Source organism: Cervus elaphus, chromosome 30 (genome assembly GCF_910594005.1).
Source record: "Cervus elaphus chromosome 30, mCerEla1.1, whole genome shotgun sequence".
NCBI classification, from domain to species: domain Eukaryota; kingdom Metazoa; phylum Chordata; class Mammalia; order Artiodactyla; family Cervidae; genus Cervus; species Cervus elaphus.
Window position 1 is genome coordinate 40,516,059 of NC_057844.1, and position 23,776 is coordinate 40,539,834.

Here is a 23,776-nt window from a genome sequence, read left to right on the forward strand (position 1 = left end):
TTAGACCAAAACAAGAGACACACTGGCACGTTAATACTGGTTGACTGGGCACTTGTATGCAGTACTTATAGACCAGTAAAAGTGCTCATTTACCTGTCTGGTGTGTAAGGGGCCCTTTGTCTTGAAGCCTCCTTGGGAACTGCACTCTGAGGCACTGAAGTGATCTGAACTAGTGGAAGAGCGTTTGGAAAGGGTGTCACAACCCCCGACAAAGGTGTTGTCCAACGGGAGCTCCTGAATCACGTGATGCTTCTTCACCGAAACCGGAGTGTCTGGTTTAAGATGGAAAGCGGGCTGTGGAGAAGCGGATTTGTAGTGCTTGGCCAGGTCAGGGCTGTTCGGCTTGAAGGTGGTTGGAGGTGCCGGGCCCCAGTCAAATCTTCCTATGCCCTGCTCCTCCAGCTCAGCCGGCAGGCTTATTGTCCCATTGATGGGTTCGTGAACTGCATCGTCGGGCTTGGACTCTTCGATGGTAACAAAGTTCAAGAGAGAGCTCTTGGGAGATTTTCTTTTCTTCCTTTTCTTTTTCTTGTTCTGTTTGTTCTCCTGGTTTGGGGACATCCATTCAGCACCTTGCTTGCTCCTTTGAGCTGCTTTGAATCTTGATGCGTGGCGACAGCGCACCAGCACGGTGACAAAGATCACGACGATGACCACCATGGCGCCCGCGACGATGGCGATCATGATGGTGAGATAGTCCTCGTTTTGATAGGGTTGGCTGCTGTCCCCTATGTTTCTGTCCAATGGGGTCTCCATAGTCCTGCGAATCAAGTCATAGATATAGGAAGCGTTGCCCGCGGTGTCATTAACATAAAGGAAAACAAGTACAAGTGTGTGTAGAGACTTGGGGTAGCCCAAGTCACTTATGTTGACCACCAATCGGTGCAAGCCCACATCAGTTGGTGCTGGTTTTTCTTCCAGGGTGATGTTACCTGTTACCGGATCAATCCGAAACAAGCCTTTGTTGTTACCACTCACAATTGTATACTTAAGTTCAGCATTCATCCCAGTGTCAATATCCACTGCAAAAACTTCTGCTACCACTGAGCCAGGAATGGCTGAGAGAGGCACCAACTTAAAAGAAGTATTAGAAGGTGGTGAAATAACAACAGGGCTATTGTCATTCACATCCATGACATTTATAGTTACTTTTGCAGTAGAGGAACGGGGTGGTTGTCCCCCATCAGTGGCTTTGACATCAAAAGTGTAGGAACTCTGCTGCTCTCTGTCAAATGAGACGTTTGACTTTATGACTCCAGAATAGGGATCCAACACAAAATTATCATTGTCATTCAGAATGGAAAGAGTCACAGCTTTATTCTCTCCAGCATCTGCATCTGTCACTGTGATCACCCCCACAGTACTATACTTTGGCAGATTCTCAGACACAAAAAATTGAAAATGATTATGAGTAAACTTGGGGCTATTGTCATTCTCATCCAGAACAGTAACTATCACAGCCGCTTGACTTTGGAGGGGAGGGGTCCCATTGTCCCTGGCAGTTACTGTAAAAATGAATCTTTCTTGTTCTTCTCTGTCAAAGACTCTAGAGGCTGTCAAAACTCCTGTCTTTCGGTCCAGATCAAAGAAGGAGGCATTCGGTCCAAGCTGATAAACAATATCTGCATTTTTCCCACTGTCTTCATCTGTGGCACTAATAGTTGTTAAGTATAACCCACGTCGGTTGTTTTCAGAAACTGACAGCTCAATTACAGGCTGGTTGAAAATTGGTGGGTTGTCATTTTCATCCTCAAGCTTAACCCTTACCAGAGCAGTCTGGTTTAAACTGGGCTTCCCAGAATCAGAGGCAACGATTTTAAAGCTGAATTCTTTGGTGCCCTCATAGTCCAACAAAGAGGAGGTCTCTAACAAATACTGGTTGTCATATACTGCCTTCAAATGAAATGGGACCTCTCTTTCAATAAAACAGATCACTTTGCCATTCACATCTGTGTCCTTATCTGAAACTGTAATGAGGGCAATCTTTGTATTGACAGGATCTTTCTCAGACAAATACACGGTGCCATTGATGGGACTTATAATGTACCTGAGGTCTATGTTCGGAGGGTTATCATTTACATCAGTGACATTGATGGTAACCGTTGCTCTAGCAGGGGTAGAGCTGCCATCACTAGCCAGTACTGTCACTTTGTGAATGGCCGTCTCCTCTCGGTCTAAGGACCTCTGAACTGTAATCAGCCCAGTAGTATTATTTAAAGCAAAGAGTCTTTTGGTTGCAGGCGCGACCTGGGCACCAAAAATGTACCGGATTTCAGCATTACTGCCTATATCTGCATCGGTGGCATGGAGCTGAATCACAGAGGTGCCCACGGGAGCATTCTCTGGAATGTGCACCTCCACCTGGCCCTCTTTAAATACCGGCTTGTTGTCATTGACATCACTTACTGTGACCTGCAGGATGGCGGTGCTGGACTTTTGTGGGGTGCCTCCATCCTCTACTTTGATTTTCATCACATAGGTATCTTTCTGTTCTCTGTCCAAGTTTTGCTGGACGATCAATTGCGGCCACTTTTCTCCTTCCGGAGTTTCCACGATATCCAGTCCAAAAACACTCTGCCCATTTAACAATTCATAGTGCTGTACACCATTGAAGCCTGTGTCAGGATCTGTTGCTGATGGAATTGGAAAGCGGCTGTTGATCAAAGTGTTTTCTGGGATGGAAATATTGATGACAGGAGACGGAAACATGGGGGCATTATCATTGGTATCCTTGACAATTATTTTTATTTTGATCAGCCTGAAAAAATCATTGGGGAGGATCACCACCTCAAGTTCAAAGAAACACTCATTCTCCTCGGCATAAGAGGCTCCAGCACAGAGTTTTTCTCTGTCTATTCTATTGGAGGTTGTGAAAATTTCCCCAGTGCTACTGGATACTTTCACCAAAGGGGCATCCCCAGCTTTAGAAACCAGTCTGTAGACAAGGCTGGCACTGGTCCCTGTGGCAGCATTGATGTGAGAAATGTTCAGATCCTTTGGTATGTTTCCTATGGGCACATTTTCAGGCAATTCCTCTCTAATAGTGTAAATAAGTTCTTGAGCTATTGCGGAATCCAGCCTTAAACAGGCAATCAGAGCAGCCAACAGGTAAAAATCCCTCAGGTCCATGATAATGTATTTATTTTCTTTTTCCTGGATTTAGGGTTTAAAGGTCTCCACTGAGGAATGAGGCACAAACTGCAAAAGGAAGTGTGCATGGACGGGAGGATGCATTACATCTCATCGCGTATTTGGAGACAGCCACTGTCAACACAATCGTATAGACAATATTATTCTTCAGTAAACAAAAGCACACAGTCACGAAATATCACAACACATTTTCCACTGCATATTAGTAAACATGGCAGTTTGCTCTGCCACTGTTGGCAAGTTAACTCTGTGAATAAAAACACCAAATATCCCCTGCTTGTTGCATTTGCCCAGAGAAAATAAAATTATCTACTTTCGAATGAAGGGCAGCTGCTATTTTTACCTGCATTCACCCACACTGTTGGCAGGACACTGTTTAATTCAAAACATGCGTCCTTGGTCTCCTCTTCCCCTCCCCCCTCTTCCCCGCCTCCTGGCTTCTAACCCACCTCCCTTAGTTTTTTTAGGAGCTAGTGAAAAACACCAAGTATTTAGCTATGGTTCCTGCTAATTGCTTTGTCACATGTCAACTGTGATGTGTTTTCTTCTCTGCCACACTGAGTCATCTCTTTCTTCTAAACAGACTATCTTTTTTTCTTTCCTCCCAGTTTTTCAGCTGCCTTCTGAATACAATTTTACTGGGAAGCAAGCATTCGGACATGCTGCTGCAGCATCAGAAGCAGCAGTCACCGGCCACTACATAACCTCATTGCCTAAAAGCACAATACCAAGACCTTCAGTTTACCCAGACCTTGCTCTCATTTCTCCATGTTGCTAAATTATCCCCATTAGAATTAATAAACACATTAAAACTTTTAGAATACATATAATAACATAGGATTTCTTATCCTAGAGGTGGAAGAGAGTGCCAAGACATAAGTGAAACACAGCTAACATTTCCATGTAACAGCACAATATTTTCTACTGAGCATAAAGAGGAAAGAAAAAAAAAAGATGCAGTTCTTAACCCCATCTCCGTTTATAGTATTAGTAACGTCTGCCACACATAAATACTGTGACTCAATAATGCAGGTAGAAAGCCTTCTGCTTCGATGCCCTCCTAACTGCAATTTAAACGGGTGCAAGCCTCCAGGCAGCTACCTACTTGAGTAGAACTGGTCAGTTTCCAGGCTCTAATCTTATCTGCATTAGGCTGCACGGTAGCTGATGCCCGCGATTAGTTCCGGCAGAGTGATGCAGGTAGGGATGCAGATACAGCCTAGTAGGTGAGCTCTGCCCCAACCGTCTACCCAGTTATAAACATCCCTCGTCTACACCGAGGACATATCTAAACACAAAATTTACAATTGTGCATGCGAAACTTTACACTTACGTTAGTTGCCTCAACCTTTCCCCTTTCCCGGTATGCTGCAGTTAGGAATGAGCTGTTCCAACACATAGAAAGCCATGCATCTGGTAGCACCAGTTTGGGGAGAAATCAGAAGCAGCAAAACGTTTCCTCCTTGTAAAATGTGTTGCTTCGGGCTGGCAAATTAGCAACTCCAGAGAACAAATTCACAGATTTGTCGTTAGTCATTCTCTCCACATTTCGTCTCTATTACCCACGGGGTCTGAGCTCTCCCGGTATTTAACACACAGACTACATCCAGTGGCACTTCTTCAGCTCAGGGGTATTTTCCACAGCATCAAGTATACCATTTCCCTCCGATGTCAGTACTGCTTAAGTCTCTAACTTCTTGTAGGAAACGTCAGAGTTGGGGTGATGGTGAGTCTCTGGGTGCTCTCCGGGGTGACAGGTGCCCGAAAAATTCCTAATTGGTTATCTCTTGCGTGCTTCTGAGACTCTAGGGCGCTCCTTCCTGTCTGGCACGCTCTCCCTCTCTCCCTTCGCCTCTGCCCCTCTCTCCTTCTCCCTCTCCTCTGAACTGAATTTCTTGATATAACTCTCAATAAGCCCAGAGGGAGGGCGTGACGGCCGAAGCCCCGCCTCCGGCCCCTGATTGGCCCGAATCTTGCGGTGCGGGCGGCCGCAGCCGGGCGAGGAACAAGGCGCTGACTGTCTCTCAGCCTCCCTTCCCCAGTGCTCCCTCGGCAGCCGCGAAAACCCGGAGACACGATCCTGGCAGCGCGAGAGCCGGGTTCCTGGAGGCGCACTGAGCATGCCCAGCAGGGTCTGGCCCGGGAGGGAAGTGGCGGCGCTCCCGAGGCCCGAGCGGACGCGGCTCTCATGAGCACTGCGGGGCCGGCGGCTGGTCTGGGCAGCCTGCGGCCGCGTCCCGGCGGCCGCCCGAATAGGGGCGGCACCGGAGGCAGGCGGGGCGTGCGAGCGCCGATCGGAGAGCCTCGGGCACCGCGGCGGGCGGTTGGGGGATGCCGGAGGCGGCTCAGCTGCGGCCACACATTCCACAGTTCTCTTTGCTAAATGGGGGGACCAGAATGCACTGATGGGAAAGAGTTCTTCCGGGCTCCGAGGCGGAGCACCGGCCAGCACATCCCCGGAGCGCGTTAGAAGGACTACACTCACGGTGCCGCAGCTAGAGGCTTTTCCTGGCAGGGACGTTGGCCAGAAGGGCACAGAGGGCGGCTTGGAAAGGTCGGGACAGAGGATATTCGAATCTCAAGCAAAACAGGAAAGCAAATGAATTTGAGCACTCTCTTCGTGTAGGGTGACGGAAGCTGCCGGGAGAAAGGGAAAATGACAGCCTCTGGGATCCCCTAGACAGCCTGAGGCCAGTCTGCCGTGCGGCGCGAAGTCTCGTCCCGGGGAGCAGGAACGGGCCGCGGCAGCGGATCCAGGCTGTCCTTGCACTCCCGGTCCCGCCGCGCCCGGACCCTGTGAACCCGAGCTCTCCCGCACGCGCGGCCGTGGCAAAAGCCGCTTCAGCTCACCTAGCTGCAAACTTTGGTCGCGAAATGCTGGAAGGAGCCCCGTCCAGCTGCTCCCCAAGCTGCAGAACGTTTCTCTCCCCTACGCCGTCTGCTGATTCCAACTTGACCTGTACACTAGTACTTGTCTTTCCCTGGCCACTTCGTTTTTCTGACTCCTGTTCCGTCGTCGAGTATCCTGACGCATGTCTTATTTTCATGTAAAAGCGGGATAGAGGGACTCTCGAAAGAATTAGCCTTATTCCTTAAATATTGACCCCGAAAGCACTGTCCATATTTGACTGAACGTTTTAAATCGGTAAACCACAAGTATTTGTACCTACGACGCCAGATACCTCAGTAAAGTTTGAGGCATTAATAACAGTTCACTTCGAACAATATATATATATATATATATATATTTTGCATGACCTGTAAAGGTTGTTTGAGAAGGCCTTAATGCCATGATTGAATAACTTGTACTACCTAACAGGGAGGAAAAGGGCATTTATTTTAAATCTCCGTGTTCCCCATTCTGTCCTGGGCTAAAGATGGCTTGAAGGCTCTTTCACGTAGTTCTGCACTGTGATGGCGTGCTCGGGAACACCTTTTGTTTTTGAATACAATGGCTTTCCCTTTAAAATATGAACACTTATTTTTAGGTACTTAAAAAAAAAATCAAGAGGCAAACCTACCAAACTTAGATATTGTGTAAATAATTCCATTATTTGACCAACTAATTTGACACTGCAATTTCCTCACATCTATGAAAATTTGATTTTTATTCAAACTTTTCCTCAGATGGAATATTCACAGTAAAAGTGCAGGGCCTCAGAGGCCCCTGTAAAGCACATTAACGCCATCTGTGTAGAATATAAACATGAATCTAGCAGACCATAAGTTGATACTGTTTTAAAATGGCTAAACAACTCTAACAGTATTTTGAATGATTAGGAAAAAGGCTTGCTTAAGTATCTAAAAAGTCAAAAGGAAAATATTACTTAATACAATAACCCGAGTGAACTAAAGGAATATTCTTTTATTTTACCACAGTGAGTGATCATTTTGCCATTCATGGAATCAACAGTTATAGCTAGTGCTTTGTTCCAATTGTCACATATTTTATGCTCTGAACTAGTTTAAAATAATAAACGAACCATCATTCTGATACATTTACAATAAACACTGCAGCGCGGCCACTTTCCAGTCCATTTATGAAACATCAGTTATCTCACGTTCTCATTCCAATCATACTGTAGTCATTTCAAAGTCACAACACATAACCATAATTATTAAACATATTCACAAAGTGGAAACGTTTCTATCTGCTGAGGGGTAGCTTTACTTGTAGTCAGGACCCATTATTACCCTATGCTCATAAATGAAATCTTAGCAGGAATACAGAGAAAGGTTAAGGAAGAGAAAAGAAATCATCACACGATAAAACTTATGACCAGGAGACTTCAGTTAACAGAAACCACAGGGCATAGTCCCCAAATGAAGTACATGTAGATCTTTTCAAAGGAAATTGAGTTTAATATAGAGATAGGGCTACTGACTTATTCCATCTTATGGGTGTTTATTCCGCAGGTCTAAATTGGTGGGATTCTTTATTGTAATAGTTTTACCTCTGTGAGCTAGAATACTTGAAGCTTATTGTTTGCCCTATTATAGTCCAAATGCTAAACTCCAGAATCAGAAATATTATTAGAGCTCTTATTAATATTCCTGGAAGAAAATTAATTGATATAAAGGGCCATTTTCCTAATGCTCTGCTATCATAACTTGAGTCTTCTGCCAAAGCCATGATATAAAATGTTTGCATATGGAGAGCTGTTCACAATCCAACTCTCATTTTTTAAAAAAAATGTATCTGCATAATTATGAATTAGTGAAATGATAGTATTCACTAATTTTAATTTTTGTAGAGGAACATTTATTGAGGGTTTTTTTTGCTGCATTTTAATCACCTTTCGGTTTCCTGAATTTAGTAAACTGTTAGATTCTCAATTATATGACTTCTAATATACATCTTCAAATATATATGTTAAATTTCCAATTAGATCTCTTCCATTATCCCTTATACCATGTTTGTCAATTCATGTTTTCTGCAGCAAGGAATTATCATGTCCTCACCTGTGTTGTACCTGATTAGTAATGAAAGAAGTATGCCATCCAGGCTGTAGTAAAATTGCCTTAGTGTTCTTTGCAGATTATGTAGGTCATGGAATACTTGTGAAGCTAAGTATAAGTGAAGACTAACATGCTATTACACATTTATACAGATAGAGATCTCAAATTAGTAAAATTATTTTATATTCCAAGAATCTAATGTTGTTTATATATTTAAACTATAATTTCCATTTAATAACCTAAATTATTAAGCAGTTCAGTTTGTTAATTGGATTTTCAAGGATGATTTTCTAGTTACCATTCAGCATTTTAAAATTACATTTCACACAGAGATCATAAAAGTTTTTTTTTAAGTTACATTTTCTGTAAATGACATAGACTGTGGTATTTGAAATGATCAAATGACCTCCGCAAGGACTTAAAGACTAAAATTTTCAACTTTAACATACTAGTTCTATATTCCAATCAAGGTTAAAAATAAAATAAAATTCTTTTGTGCCCTGTACTTCAAAAGTTCCTTTAATCCAGATGTCTTATTATGACTGACATTAATCAATCAATCACAGGAGCTCTTCTGTCACAGCAGGTTTTATTGTCCCCATCTCACAGAAGAGGCTAGACTATTATACTGTATTTCTAGGGGAGGAGAGGTTGGAATTAGGCAAAAAGAATGCTAAGGATTATTTGTGTTATCACTGTTTAGAAAATGACAATGCAGAGTTTTAACACCACAAAAAGACAATTAACACCTTTTAAGGTTGTGCAAACTGGCAAGTGTAGTAAGCTCCTTGAATCATTCTTTTGCTTCACTATTAGCTCTTTTCTTAGAACATCTTTCTTTTTTTCTTTTCTTCTTCTTCTTCTTCTTTTTTTTTAAGGAAAACCTAGACCAAGGTATTCAAATGGCAAAGGAAAGCAGGTGACAAAAATCTTCACTGTTTGAATGACTGAACTAAATTTATCCCAATTTGCTATATTTTTATGACTGACAATGATTATAGATGTCAAGTTTGTAGCTCTCACAGTTACTACACTATAAACTGACATTTCCAGTGCCACTATTTTATCATGATTACTGGGTAAATAAAGAAAATATTGAATTTTCAGATTTCATTATTGGTTGTTTAAGACTTCATGTAGAAATAGATCTTGTAACAAATGTTTTCCCCATCCCAGAAATGACTCAAGTAATCACTCAGGAAATATGAAAAAGTGATTTAAAGATAGTAAAAAGAAAATTAATATATGTTTAATTTTAAATAATTTGATCATTTTAAAGTCATGCAATTTTAAGTGACATATACAAAACTTTCTATTTCTTGTGTATGTATAATATTTATTTTTGCAGGTAAGAACTGTCTAATTAGAATATCATTTGATCAATTCATATTTATATAAATGATAAAAGTTCTAACATAGCATGCACATTATTTGAAAGCACCTCTATTTGTACTTAAAATAGAGATAGAAAAATGTTGAGATAAGGACATGTTTCCAACACAATTATATTTGCCCAAAGATAATTGGGAAATTATTTTTCATAGACATTAGATCTTTTTCAATTTAAAATAAATACAGTACAGTTTTTAAAACATTTCTTTCAGTAATCCTACTTCTTATTGTAAGAATATGTTGTCAAAAATATGACTTTATATTACTTGAAACAGCAGCATTGTAGTCACTTTCATTTCTTATTCCCCTCCCCCAATTTCTTCATGCATATATTTCTTTTATACCTTTTTTTCCTGTGTGTGTGTGTTTTTTTTTTTTTAATAAGCTCACATAATAATCTTCTGGGAGCCAAATTTGTTACTTAATATGCACATAAACAGACTTACTAATATATGGCAGAATGGATAAGCCTCATTTTTCTCATACAGTCTCCTCACAGGAAACAAATTCAATGGACAGTCCCCCTCTAATTGAATTAGGATGAGTCAGGGACACTATGCATATTCCATTGACTCCAGCAGCCTCTATATCACTGATAACACCCAAGTAATGAATTTAGGGCTTGCTCAGCCTTTGCTAGATAACTGATACAAGCTTTGTCTGGGGTTTGAGTCAATATCATTCTGTTTACAAAAATTGTGTGTGTGTATACATAATTCTTTAAAATAAACTTTTTTTCTTAAAAAAAGATCTTATTCCACAGTACACACTAATACAATCCTTTTAAAAATACTAAAAGGCACATCATCTTTTCAATCCTATGCATATGAATTGACAGTATGTCAGCCTCAAACAGATTGGTGAAATTGTCAGAAAGGATTGAAAGAGCCTCAAAGAAACTTCTTGGCTGTATGGAATGGGGTCATCATAAGAGATATTTATTTTTAAAAATAGCATGCTACAAGAAACATTAGCTGTAGAGCTTACAAGAAGGCCTAATTAGGAAAACTTTCCTTGGAAACATGTAACTTGCAAGATATAACAAAATGCAATAAATACCCCTTACAATTTCAAAATGATTAGAAACCTTTCAAATCACAAAAATATTTATGCAATGTGTTGATTTTAGAAAGTGAACTGCCTACATGTTTGAGTGCAAGATCAGTATATCTAAAGCCTAATTGCAAGTTAACTGTTTAGTTTCTAGAGGTAACAACTATACCAATAGGAGTGTCTTTAACACTTATGCTCAAACAGTAATGAAATGAAAGAGTAATTATCTTCTAGTAATATTTGCCCCTCACTAAGGAACTCACCTGGCTTTTTGGCATATTACAACAGATAAGTAGATCCTAAAGACTAGGTAACAATTTAGGTAAACACCACGATTAACAGAAAAATGTAGAAGGTGAGAATTACATGAAAGTTTATAAAACACAAAAGGGGCAAATTTTGTGGTATAAATCTATTCATTAATCCATCAAACATCTAACTTAAAAACATACTATTTTAAATATATGTTAAAAACATAGCTAATATATTTTAAAACTCTCCTATACACTGAGAACATAAATATTCAAATAACTATATTTCAAACATAATTCAGCCGAGGGCTCTTACTGTTTGCTTGCAGTGAGGTACACTATACTGTGAGTCCTTTCTACTTTGCTAATTTTCATCACAATCTCTCTCCTTTATATTTCAGACTTTAAAGATTTTGCTTGCTACCTTAGCCAGTAGTTCTAATGCTCAATAGCAGTTTCTTGTTGATATACATAAATATGCATCCAATTGTGTCTAATCTTCATATTGTTCCAGATTGTTTACTGAATTTACTATCATAAGCCTGGTCTTATACTAAAGTTGCATTCTCTACTCATGAGTTAAATAATAATTAATTAATCTGCTCTGCGTTTCTTAACCTTTAACATAAATACAAATGACCTAGAAATGTTGCTAAATTAAAATGCATGTTCTGATATATTGGCTCTGTGATGGACACTGAGGTCCTGCCTTTCTATCATGTTCCCAGAGCATCCTAATGCTCTTGATCAGTGGACCACTTTTTAAGCAGCAAGGACTTAAAAGGCATCCTAGAGACAAAGTGTCATGCCTCAGAGGAATAAACAAAACAAAAAGAGCATTGGAACAAGGCCTATGTCTATCACTGTAACATACAGGGATTGATTCTGTTACCATGCATACTTTCAACACAAGTAATGCTCAGAGGATCAAGAAATTTACACATCACTCATGTATTAATTTGATTTAGTTTGTTTTCTTCCCCGCTGAGATTAGGCATCTTGAGGTAAACTTTCATTTTACTTTAAACTCACTAGGACTGAGGAACAAGTCTGTTTGGAGACTGGCCCCCTTTGAGGAAAGGCAGGCTGCATGCAACAGAGAAGGAGGACTTAGGGCATATCCTGAGCAATGTGAGGGGAGCAGGCCGCAGAGGAGCACAGGAAGTGCCAACAAGGAGGTGATGGGAGGCATGTGTGGACTCCTAAGCTCACAAACGATTCCTACTTTTTTGAACTGTATCTCCCTGTATCCCATCGACATGAAAAGCAAAGCAACTATAGTCACAGGGTGTGGGCTCCTCCTAACCTGCCAGAAATTGTCTTTCCATTCTGCCATCACTTGATTATGGTTTATGAAGATACTTCGTTCAAGAGAGACCAATGAACCCCTTTATCAAAGAACCCAGATTTACAAAAGAGACGCTGTAAGATCAATCTAATCACTTTCTGAACAGGAAGTGATGTATATTCAGGAGTAACTAGAAGCAGTAATTTTCATTACATGGACCAGAAACCCAAAGGAAGGTTGAGGGAGAGAATAAGAAAAATGAAGATGCACAGAAGGAACCAGAGATGGAAAACTCCTTACTTAATTAGTTAATTAGCTGGTTGCAGTTTATTGTTGGTGTCCAATCATATCCTCGCCATTGCTTCTTAAGAGCTATTAGCTTTAATAATATCTATTGAAAGTAGTGAAAGTGTTAGCTACTCAGTTGCATCCGACTCTTTGCGACCCCATGAACTCTAACCCTCCAGGCTCCTCTGTCCATGGAATTTTCCAGGCACGAATACTGAAGGGGGTAGCCAGTGCCTTCTCCAGAGGATTTTTCTGACTTGCAACCAAGAGTCTTAATTAATACAAGAAACTAACCACAGCGACTCGGTGGTTTTGCTTAACTCTATTCCTGATTAAATTATCCTTTGAAGGACTAAAATATGAACTGTGATAACATGATTTACATGTTATAATAGTAAGGCAGAATTAAAAGAGTGAAAAAATCAGATGTTTGCATTAGTGGTTTTCAACTTGAATTTATCTCTTAGGAGACCTTGTTGAAGTAGAGGCCAGGGATGATACCAAATGTCTACAATGCATAGAAATGCCCCTCCTTCACTTGTTCCCCCCACACACATGATGACGGCATGGTGTGGCATGCATGCTAAGTGGTGTCTAACCCTTTGTGACCCTATGGATGTTATCCTGCCATGCTCCTCTGTCCATGGATTTTCTAGGCAAGAATACTGGAGTGCACTTCAATTTCCTCCTTCAGGATATCTTCCTAGCCCAGGGGTCAAACCCACGTCTCCTGCATTGGCAGGTAGATTCTTTACTACTAAGCTACCTGTGAAGCGCGCGCACACACACACACACACACACACACACGCACGCACACACACACACACACACAAACATACACACACACGCGCGCACACATACACACACACACACATACACACACACATGCACACGCACATACACATATTCCAAATAATTACAGGACTGAACCGGCAGTAGTGCCAAAGTTGGGGAACATTTCTTCAGAGGTGTAGTATTTGCATTTTTATATATTACAATTAATTTCAGCAAATTTATGTCTAATTATATCTCTTAATAGCCAAATCAAGAGTTAAAATATTACTGCAGTTAATTTGATGACCTTTAGGAAAATGGACAAAATATGTTATAAATTTTGTCTCTGGAATACTAATTGAAATCTGGATAAAACAAATCTCTCTTCCAACCATTTGTGACAAATTTTCTATTTTTGTAGAAGGCATGGAAAATCTATAAACCAACTATTGAGTCTAAGCTTGACCATTTCTATCCATCCTTGTTTTTAGAAAAGGTAAGATACTTAAATAATATATGAAGCATTTTTATTGGTTTTATATTAATGTGTAATATATCCAGTATAAAAGTTAATTTTATTATTTTAAATCATTATGTCTATCAATTCACAATTAAAAAAAAATCTATCCACTCACAAATTCTCTGACAAAATAAGATTGCCTTAGATTCTGTGATGTATATGTAACTTATTTGGGCTGTTCATCAAGTTAAAAAGTTAGAAGTGCAATTACTTCAAATAGAAGATGAAAACCTCCCTTTGTTATAAAACTGTAAGTTCCAATAAAACATAGATGTGCTTAGTCGCTCGGTCATGTCAGACTCTTTGTGACCCCATGCACTGTAGCCAGCCAGGCTCTTCTGTCCATGGGATTCTCTAGGCAAGAATACTGGAGTGGGCTTCAATTTCCTCCTCCAGGGTATCTTCCTGACCCAGGGGTCAAACCCAAGCCTGCCCCTTCTCCGGCGGATCTTCCCAACCCAGGGATCGAACCTGGTCTCCTGAACTGCAGGCAGATTCTTCACCATCTGAGCCACCAGGGAAGCCCTAAAACATGGATAAATCCGTTCAAATATGCGATTACATACAAGTTAAAAAAAAAAAGACTAAAGTAATTCATCTGGTGAGTTGTTAAGATTTCTTTCATCCTGGTTATGATAGTCTCAATAACTTATCTTAATTCCTTCAAAGGATAGTGATCACACATTTTTATTCTCAGGTTTTTAGATCAACTTAATTGTTCCTGGAAATTTGCACATTAAACTGCAATAATAACCTTGTAGGTTAGCAAAAACTTGCTGAATTAGGTTAAATATTCATTCAGAGAGAAACAAATATGCTGAAGAAAAACTGAGAACTGGAAAAATGAATTTTATACTATTTGATTCACTCAAGAATCATTTAGTTAAAATAATTTCTAACTGTGATAAACAGCGCCATCTAGAGGACTTTTTCTGCAATGCATATTAAAACTGTCTAAAAGTGTTAAATGTATGATTTACGCTATAATTTTTATTTTCTAAATTTCATAAACCTAGCAAATTATTTTCTATCTTTCATTAAATAAATATTGTGGAAAAGTTAAACTAGTAAACCATTTTTTGCGATGATTCCAAGTGTAAATACTAATACATTGTCAAAATATTATTTGAATGATATAATTTTTATTAATTGTAATGTTTTTTGCCAGATAGTAATGTACTTTTGATATTTAATAAGCTAATTATAATATCAGAATTCTAGTCATGTCCTTGTAAAACTATATTAGAGTCAATAGCTAGAAAACCCAGCAATACAATGACATTCGTATATAATGTATACACATTACAACAAATGTTTCTTTCAGAAAAGTGATAAAATTGCCTGTGCTATTCTTGTTATTTCTTCATTTTTCTCCTCTTTTGTGTTAGTTTCAACATGAACACTTTTCAGTCCTGGTTCATTAATGCACACATTGTACTGATTTCTATGGTCTATTTTTTGAAGAGTTAGTCATTAATCAGTGGTGGCTGAGACCCTGTGAGGTTCTCAGGACCTAAAAGGTATTTAAAAAAGAGATACCTTGCTGTGTTGCCTATTTAAATAGAAATAATAGTACCTTAACACTTATGAAGTTCCCATTGTCAAAAATTGGTGAAAAAAAGAGAAAAATATCCATTCTAAAGTTGTGACCATCAAATATATGCATATTGCTAAAATTATACAAATGGTGCTTACTGATATTTATTTTTATATGCTCTTGAATTCCAGATTGGTTACTAATGAAATTTGCCAAACAGTCTACTTTGTATCATTTGTAATCATGTGAGGTGTATTTACATTTTTTTTTGAGATGACTAGGATTCTATTTCGGTATAATCTTTATGTTAGATCTGCACTTAAACTGCTAGAGATTATTAATTCTGTTATTAGGAAGACAAAGAGGAGTGTAAATTTCAAATCAAGTCAAACAAGACAGATACATAGCATTAAAATGTAGTTCTGCAAAGCTGTTATAAAGCTGTCCAGATGCCTAGTTGAAGGGAAAATCTATGACAAGTGAGTATAAAAGTAATTTTTCTTTTCATAATTTGATGTTTTAATTACAATGAATATCCCTGATAGAGTCCAATACAATTTCATTCTATTATTGTTTTACATTTATGTGAGAAAAAATTACAGGGTTAATGACAGTTATGGAATGCTGACTGGCATAACTATCACCATTTCACATCTGCTGTTTCAACTGGAAATGATCTCTGGTGGGAAAGGAAGGAACTGAATCAATATCAATGCACATAAGAATAATCACTTATTTTGTAGTGGTGGAGACTTTGATACTTTTATATTATTTGACACTACACATTTACACATTTTATTTTCTAATCAAATTAAGAAATACATATGGAAGAAATAGTATACCACAGAGTAACAGAAAATGTGAAAATATTGGCCACCTTTCTCTACTTGAAGCTTTGGACCCTTGCCTTTTAATAAGAAAAATGTTATTCGTAGAAAAATAGTACAGTCCTCTATCTAGATTCAGCAATTTTTAGTATCATCTCGGATTTCCTTGATCTCTTTCTCACAACATTTGCTCAACCATCTGAAAGTAAGATACAGACCTGTCATTGCAAAATTATTCAGAATGCATTTCCTAAGAATAAGGACAGTCTGCTCCATAATCTCAGTATAGCTATCACACTTAAGAAAGTAGTAATAATTCCATAACATCATTTAACATCTAGTTTATTATTCAATTTCTTCTTCTCGTTCTCAGAAAGTTTATAGACATTCACAAATGGCTCTTCTAAATACAATTCAATCTAATTTATGGTTACATTGCCTTTATTGTTACATCTTTTTAGTCTCTTAGTTTAAAACAGTTCTCATTTTATGACTATTTTTGTTGACTTTGGGTTAGTTGTTCAGTTCAGTTCGGTTCAGTAGCTCAGTCGTGTCCGACTCTTTGCGACTCCATGAATCGCAGCACACCAGGCCTCCCTGTCCATCACCAACTCCCGGAGTTTACTCAAACTCATGCTTATCGAGTCGGTGATGCCATCCAGCCATCTCATCCTCTGTCGTCCCCTTCTCCTCCTGCCCTCAATCCCTCTCAGCATCAGGGTCTTTTCCAATGAGTCAGCTCTTCTTATGAGGTGGCCAAAGTACTGGAGTTTCAGCTTCAGCATCAGTCCTTCCAATGAACACCCAGGACTGATCTCCTTTAGGATGGACTGGTTGGATCTCCTTGCAGTCCAAGGGACTCTCAAGAGTCTTCTCTAACACCACAGTTCAAAAGCATCAATTTTTCGGCGCTCAGCTTTCTTCACAGTCCAATTCTCACATCCATACATGACCACTGGAGAAACCATAGCCTTGACCAGACGGACCTTTGTTGGCAAAGTAATGTCTCTGCTTTTTAATATGCTGTCTAGGTTGGTCATAACTTTCCTTCCAAGGAGTAAGCTGTACAGTGGACTATTTCACAATCTGTATTTGCTTAATTTCTTCTTCTTCTTGGTGTCATTGACTTGATTCTCTGTGACCTGTATTTTCATCTGGGAGTTAGATGTAAACCAGTGCTGCTCCCTGAATATGATTTGGATCACACACATAATTTTAAATATTACAATAGTTAGTTTTAAAAAATAAGACAAATAAGGTGAAATTACTTTAATAACATATTTCATTCAGCGTCATACATCTAAAACGTAGTTCACCATGTAACCAATGTAAAAATGTTAATGATAATTGTTAACATATTTTACCTTCTTTTTTAAAAGTTCTTTATCCCCGAAGTGCTAACTCCCCGACGTGCTCACTGCCAGAAGCTGTTGTGCCTCCGTTTCCCCAAGGATGAGGAAATGATATCCAGCTCCTTGTTTGGCAGAAAAAAATAGTCCCTAGTTGCAGCATTTTGAATATAAAGACAGTTTTCTCCACTTCATAATTCGGCAGATATTTAACATTAAAAGAAAGAAGGCTACTTGTAATTAAAGAAATGAATTCACGGCTAGGTGGCTAGGGTTTCTACTATGTTTGCAAAGCCATTTGAGGAAGAGTCGGAAGAAAAGGAATCTCTGTTCTACTGTCATAGTTGCCAGGGCTTCTGCACTGTCTTGAAAAGCCTGTACATAATCACTTCCCTGATAGCTCAGTTGGTGAAGAATCCGCCTGCAATGCAGGTCACCCTGGTTTGATTCCTGGGTGGGGAAGATCCGCTAGAGAAGGGATAGGCTACCCACTTCACTATTCTTGGGCGTCCCAGGTGGTTCAACTGGTAGAGAATTCGTCTGCAATGCGGGAGACCTGGATTCGATCCCTGGGTTGGGAAGATTCCGTGGAGAACGGAACTGCTAATCCACTCCAATATTCTGGACTGGAGAATTCCATGGACCGTATAGTCCATGGGGTCGCAAAGAGTCGACACAACTGAACGACTTTCACTTTCAATCGCTGTTCATACATGGGAAAACACGGAAAAAACAAAAAAACAGGGCCAAAAAGCAAACCAAAGAAACAGATTTCCCCAGACCTGCGAGAGCTCTGTGCTCCCCATGAAGGGTAGAGGTGGGTTCCTTCCTACCTCAGCCCGGAGTTGCCACAGGCAGTCCACGTATCTTCGGTCAATAGCACTACTTGGAGTAGATGGGAGGCCAGTCCACCAATAGGTGAGGCCAGCAACCTACGGGAGAATGTACCAGGAATCCTCAATGACAGGAGGAGGCCAAGAATGAACTCTCTGGGGCTCCCTCCTCTCTCCTTCGCCGAGTCCACCCCGTGGACCTGTCCTTCTAGTGCCCTCCTGATTTTGCCTGGTAGACAGATTCTTTGCAACTCGGGCCACGTGGCAAGCCTGAGCAGGGACTATGAGCAACAAATAGGAACCTTCTGGATTATGTGCTCTGTGTTTTGATTTGGACTTGAATTCATCATTTTGTCTGGGACATTAACATTTGCAATGCTTTTCTTCTTTGTCCCCTTCCCCCACTCCCACTTCTGCATTTTCTGGGGAGCACCTTACAAGCAACTAGACCTCAGATGCTGAACTCCGCAGTTTGTCTGCAGGCCGTCTGCCGCTCTCAGTTCTTCCTCTTGGCTCCCTTCCTCACCAAGACTGAAAAAAATCTCTTGGGATTGTATTGGTTTTCAAGTTAGTTTGAGGTCATTCTCATCTGGCTTTTAAAGTTACTGCACAGATGCCTTTCAAAATGTTTACTTTTTACTTTACTTTTTTTCTTCCCCCTTCAAAGTAATGTTATCATTTAAGAGAAGGTAGTTTTCTGTGCTCTAAAATAACAAATCTGAAAGACCACAGTGTATGGTAGACAACCTCCTCACGACTGGAAGAGCTGGTGTCAGTCGGCTAAGATGTCTGGTGATATTTTCCTGAGGTTTCGGGGTTGGCCTCAACTCGAGACACACGTGACGCTGCCGAAGAGCAGCCAGCAGGGCTGCAGCCCGCGCATTTCTCTTGCCACACAGCATCATCTCCATATCGCACTCAGCTTCCTGAGTGAAGTGAAACAAATATATGCAATGACCGCATTTCTAGCATTCTGTTCACATTTTATGAGGTCTCAGTCAGGCAGCAAATAAAGAGTTTATTTTTCTCTAACAATCTTTTTTAAACCTTGGAAAAAGAATGTAGGAAATTACATCTGCAAGAAAAAATAGGTAATTTTTCTCTAAATATACTTCATTATTAAGACTTCATATTTTATGAGATTCATAGAGGTATTGCCATCTCAAATGATTTATTCTTTAAAAAAGGCCACATCCATAGAGTATTTAATTACATTTGCGGATTTTGTGGTTTTCCAAATGTGGCCATTTTATTGATTTTGTTTCAAAAGTATTTTCATTTATTTCATATTTTAATTAATGAGAACCTACTTTATAGCAGAGGGAACTCTACTCAGTGCTCTGGGGTGAACTAAATGGGAAGGAAATCCAAAAAATAGGGGATAAGTATATGTATAGCTGACCCACTTTGCTGTGCAGTACGAATTAATACAACATTGTAAAGCAACTATACTCTAATAACAGCTGTTATAAAGGAAGGATATTTAAAAAAACAGGAAGACCTGTTATCAGTATGGATTATACTTGCTGTTTGCAATTCTGATAATCTGTTAGGCTGCACTGACTCCATTTACCACTTTGCATCTGAAATTTATATAATTTATTTAAATTCAAGCTTCTAATACAATGCTTTCAATGGCTAAGAAATAGTATTCCCCCATGTAACTTACACAAGTTCATTGTAAAGTTTTTAATGAGACCAGGTTAGTAGCACAATTATTTTATTTACTACCATAAAAATGTTGTGATCTAGTCACATTAGTGATCAATTCCATTTTAAATTTATTTTACTTTTAATATTCTTTTTTTCCAACAAAATGTGTCATTCGTATGTGAAATGTTTTTCAGAGTTGCAGTAACTTCTTAAATTACAGAGCTATACAAACTCCTGAGGGCAAAGGGAAACCTTAAAAAAACAGTGCGATATAGAGGATGAATGACTCCTCTCAAGTTGTCTTTTTCATATTACCTCACTTCAGCTGCCAGTAGACTGCTGTATGTCACCTCAAGGCCCTCTCAAACCCCCACTGCCCTCAACCTCACTTCCACCACACTAGTACACCCAGATAAGTATGTCTTACATATTTATATTTATTTCAAAAAACATCTTTGTGTGTAAATACTTAAAGATCAACTTTATCAGTATTGGTGGGAACATTCTAGAAATTTAATCATTCCTATATGCTTAATTTTTCTAAAATTCTAAGGTATATTGGCCATCACAATACATGTGTCTTCAATTCTTTTGTATCTCTATAGATAAATATATAAAAATGAGATTGTTGGGGCAAAGGAAATGCACATGATGTTGATAACTATTTCCAAAGTATCTTCCTGATAGATATCAGCTTAAAGATACACCAAGAGTATATACTCAAATTCTTTCCAACACTGAATGTGGTCAATCTTTTAATTTTTTAAATCAATCTGATAGGATAATGTTATTTTTAACTTTTCATTTATTTGAACATTACTGGATCTGAGACTTCTAGGCATGTATAGTTTCACTGAGTTAGACAAGGCTGTGGTCCATGTGATCAGTTTGGTTAGTTTTCTGTGACTGTGGTTTTCATTCTGTCTGCCCTCTGATGAAAAAGGATAAGAGGCTGATGCAAGTTTCCTGATGGGAGAGACTGACTGTGGGGGAAGCTGGGTCTTGTTCTGATGGGCGGGGCCATGCTTAGTAAATCTTTAATACAATTTTCTGTTGATAGGTGGGGCTGTGTTCCCTCCCTGTTTGACCTGAGGCCAAACTGTCCACTGGAGACTCCAGGACACTCACAGGCAAGTCCAGCTCAGTTTCTTGTGGGGACACTGCTCCTTTCTCCTGCTTCCTGGGGTCCATGGGGTATTTTTTGTGCCCTCCAAGAGTCTGTTTCCCCAGTCCTGTGGAAGTTCTGTAACCAAATCCCACTGGCCTCCAAAGTCAAATTCCCTGAGGGTTTTCAGTCCTTTTGCTGGTTCCCCAAGGTGGAAAGTCCTTTGTGGGTCCTAGAACTTTCTTAATAGGCTGATAATTTCTTTGGTATAATTGTTCTGCAGTTTGTGGGTCATCTGCTCGGCAGCTCTATGATGGGTTACACTGCGTGACCCAGGTCTGCTGCAGCCACAGATCCTGTCCCAGTGGAGGCCACTGCTGACCCATGCCTCCACCAGAGACACTCAAACACTCAAAGTGTGTGAGGCAAAATGGCAAAAGGGTTGTCTGAGGAGGCCTTACAAAGAGCTGAGAAGAAAAGCTAAAGGCAAAGGAGAAAAGGAAAGATATACCCATCTGAATGCAGAGTTCCAAAGAAATGCAAGGAGAGATAAGAAAGACTTCCTCAGTGATCAATGAATGCAAAGGAATAGAGGAAAACAATAGAATAGGAAAGACTAGAGATCTCTTCAAGAATATTAGGATATCAAGGGAACATTTCATGCAATATTGGGCACAATAAAACGGTAGGGACCTAACAGAAGCAGAAAATATTGAGAAAAGGTGGCAAGAATACACAGAATTATACAAAAAAGATCTTAATGAGCCAGATAACCATGATGGTGTGATCATTCACTTAGAGGCAGACATCCTGAAATGTGAAATCAAGTGGGCCTTAGGAAGCATCACTATGAACAAAGCTAGTGGAGGTGATGGATTTCCCATTGAGCTATTTCAAATCACAAAAGATGATGCTGTGGTACTGCTGCACTCAATATGCCAGCAAATTTGAAAACTCAGTAGAGGTCACAGGACTGGAAAAGGTCAGTTTTCATTCCAATCCCAAAGAAAGGCACTGCCAAAGAAAGTTCAAACTATTGCACAATTGCACTCATCTCACATGCTACAAAATAATACTCAAAATTATCCAAAGCAGTCTTCAACAGTATGTGAGCCAAGAACTTCCAGGATTTAAAAAAGGGAGAAGAACCAGAGATCAAATTGCCTACATCCATTGGATCATAGACAAAACAAGAGAATTCCAGAAAAACATCTATTTCTGCTTTATTGATTATGGCAAAGCCTTTGACTATATGTATCACAACAAACTGTGGAACATTCTTAAAGAGATGGGAATACCAGACCACCTTACCTGCCTCCTGAGAAATCTATATGCAGGTCCAGAAGCAATAGTTAGAACCAGACATAGAAAAATGGACTGGTTCCAAATTGGGAAAGAAGTACATCAAGACTATACAATGCTACCCTGCTTATTTAACTTACATGCAGAATACATCATGTGAAATGCCAGGCTAGATGAAGCACAAGCTGGAATCAAGACTGCTGGGAGAAATATCAATAAACTCAGAAATGCAGCTGACATCACCCTTAGGGCAGAAAGGGAAGAGGAACTGAAGAGCCTCTTGACAAAAGTGAAAAAGGAGAGTGGAAAAGTTGGCTTAAAACTCAGCTTTCAAAAACCTAAGATCATGGCATCTTGTCCCATCACTTTATGACAAATAGATGGGGAAATGATGACAGATTTTATTTTTGGGGGGTTCCAAAATCACTGCAGATGTTGCCTGCAGCCATGAAATTAAAAGACACTTGCCCCTTGGAAGAAAAGTTGTGACCAACCTAGACAACATATTAAAAGCAGAGATATTATTTCGTTGACAAAGGTCCATCTAGTCAAAGCTATGGCTTTTCCAGTAGTCATTTATGGATGTGAGAGTTGGACTATAAAGAAAGCTGATCGCCAAAGAATTGATGCTTTTGAACTGTGGTGTTGGAGAAGACTCTTGAGAGTCCCTTGGACTGCAAGATCAATCCAGTAAATCCTAAAAGAAATAAGTCCTGAAATATTCATTGGAAGGAATGATGCTGAAGCTGGAGCGCCAATAATTTGGCTGCCTGATGTGAAGAACTGACTCATTGAAAAAGACCCTGATGATGCGGAAGATTGAAGGCAGGAGGAGAAGCGGACAACAGAGGATGAGATGGTTGGATGGCATCACCAACTTGATGGACATGAGTTTGAGCAAGCTCCAGGAGTTGGTAATGCACAGGGAAGCCTGGCATACTTCAGTCCATGGGGTCACAAAGAGTCAGACATGACTGAGCGACTGAACTGAACTGAAAAGACATTTTGATATACTGTATTTTGCATTTTTTGTTAGATAGCTCTTCATGTCACTGTTTTCTAAGAAATTTGTATTTTTCTTACATAAATATAGGAGATAATAACACTTTTAGAAGTGAAACTGTCAGAAAATGCAACTATTTTTGTCTCTTGTTTGCCTATCAGCCTCAACTATGGTATCTTTTTTAAGAACCAGTTTAAATCTAAATGTAATCAATTCTGTCAAGGGTTCCTTTCCAATTCTGAGTTTCACATCTTAGCTACAAGCATCTTACTCATCCCCAAATCCTAATAAGTATTTATTAATTAATTAGTTACAGGCTTTTAAACATATTTTACTTAACTATCCTTTATACAAATCTACTCTAACCTGACAATAATAATAAAAATCAAATCTCAAACCTATACAATATTTTAGAAAGGAATGTTGATACACTTTTACCAGAAATGCATCCAGTTTTTCAAGAAAATTTGAACAAACCAGATATGTAGCCCA

At 39.4% G+C, this 23,776-nt stretch overlaps 1 protein-coding gene across 6 annotated transcripts in view; it reads right to left on the minus strand.

The window, feature by feature from the left end:
- The window catches only part of PCDH9 (protocadherin 9), a 1,103,318-nt gene extending 1,094,052 nt beyond the window's left edge, over positions 1–9,266 (minus strand). For 5 of the 6 annotated variants that reach the window (XM_043891817.1, XM_043891815.1, XM_043891812.1 and 2 more), the window contains exons 1-2: positions 4,484–5,038; positions 94–3,264 (exon numbers count right to left, since the gene is read on the minus strand). In XM_043891817.1, the coding sequence (XP_043747752.1) occupies positions 94–3,129 (3,036 nt within the window). In that variant the 5' untranslated portion in view covers positions 3,130–3,264; positions 4,484–5,038. Of the gene's footprint in view, positions 1–93; positions 3,265–4,483; positions 5,039–6,000 lie in introns of those variants that run through there. The other variant, XM_043891813.1, reaches the window with a different exon arrangement.
- Positions 9,267–23,776: the final 14,510 nt, after the last annotated feature.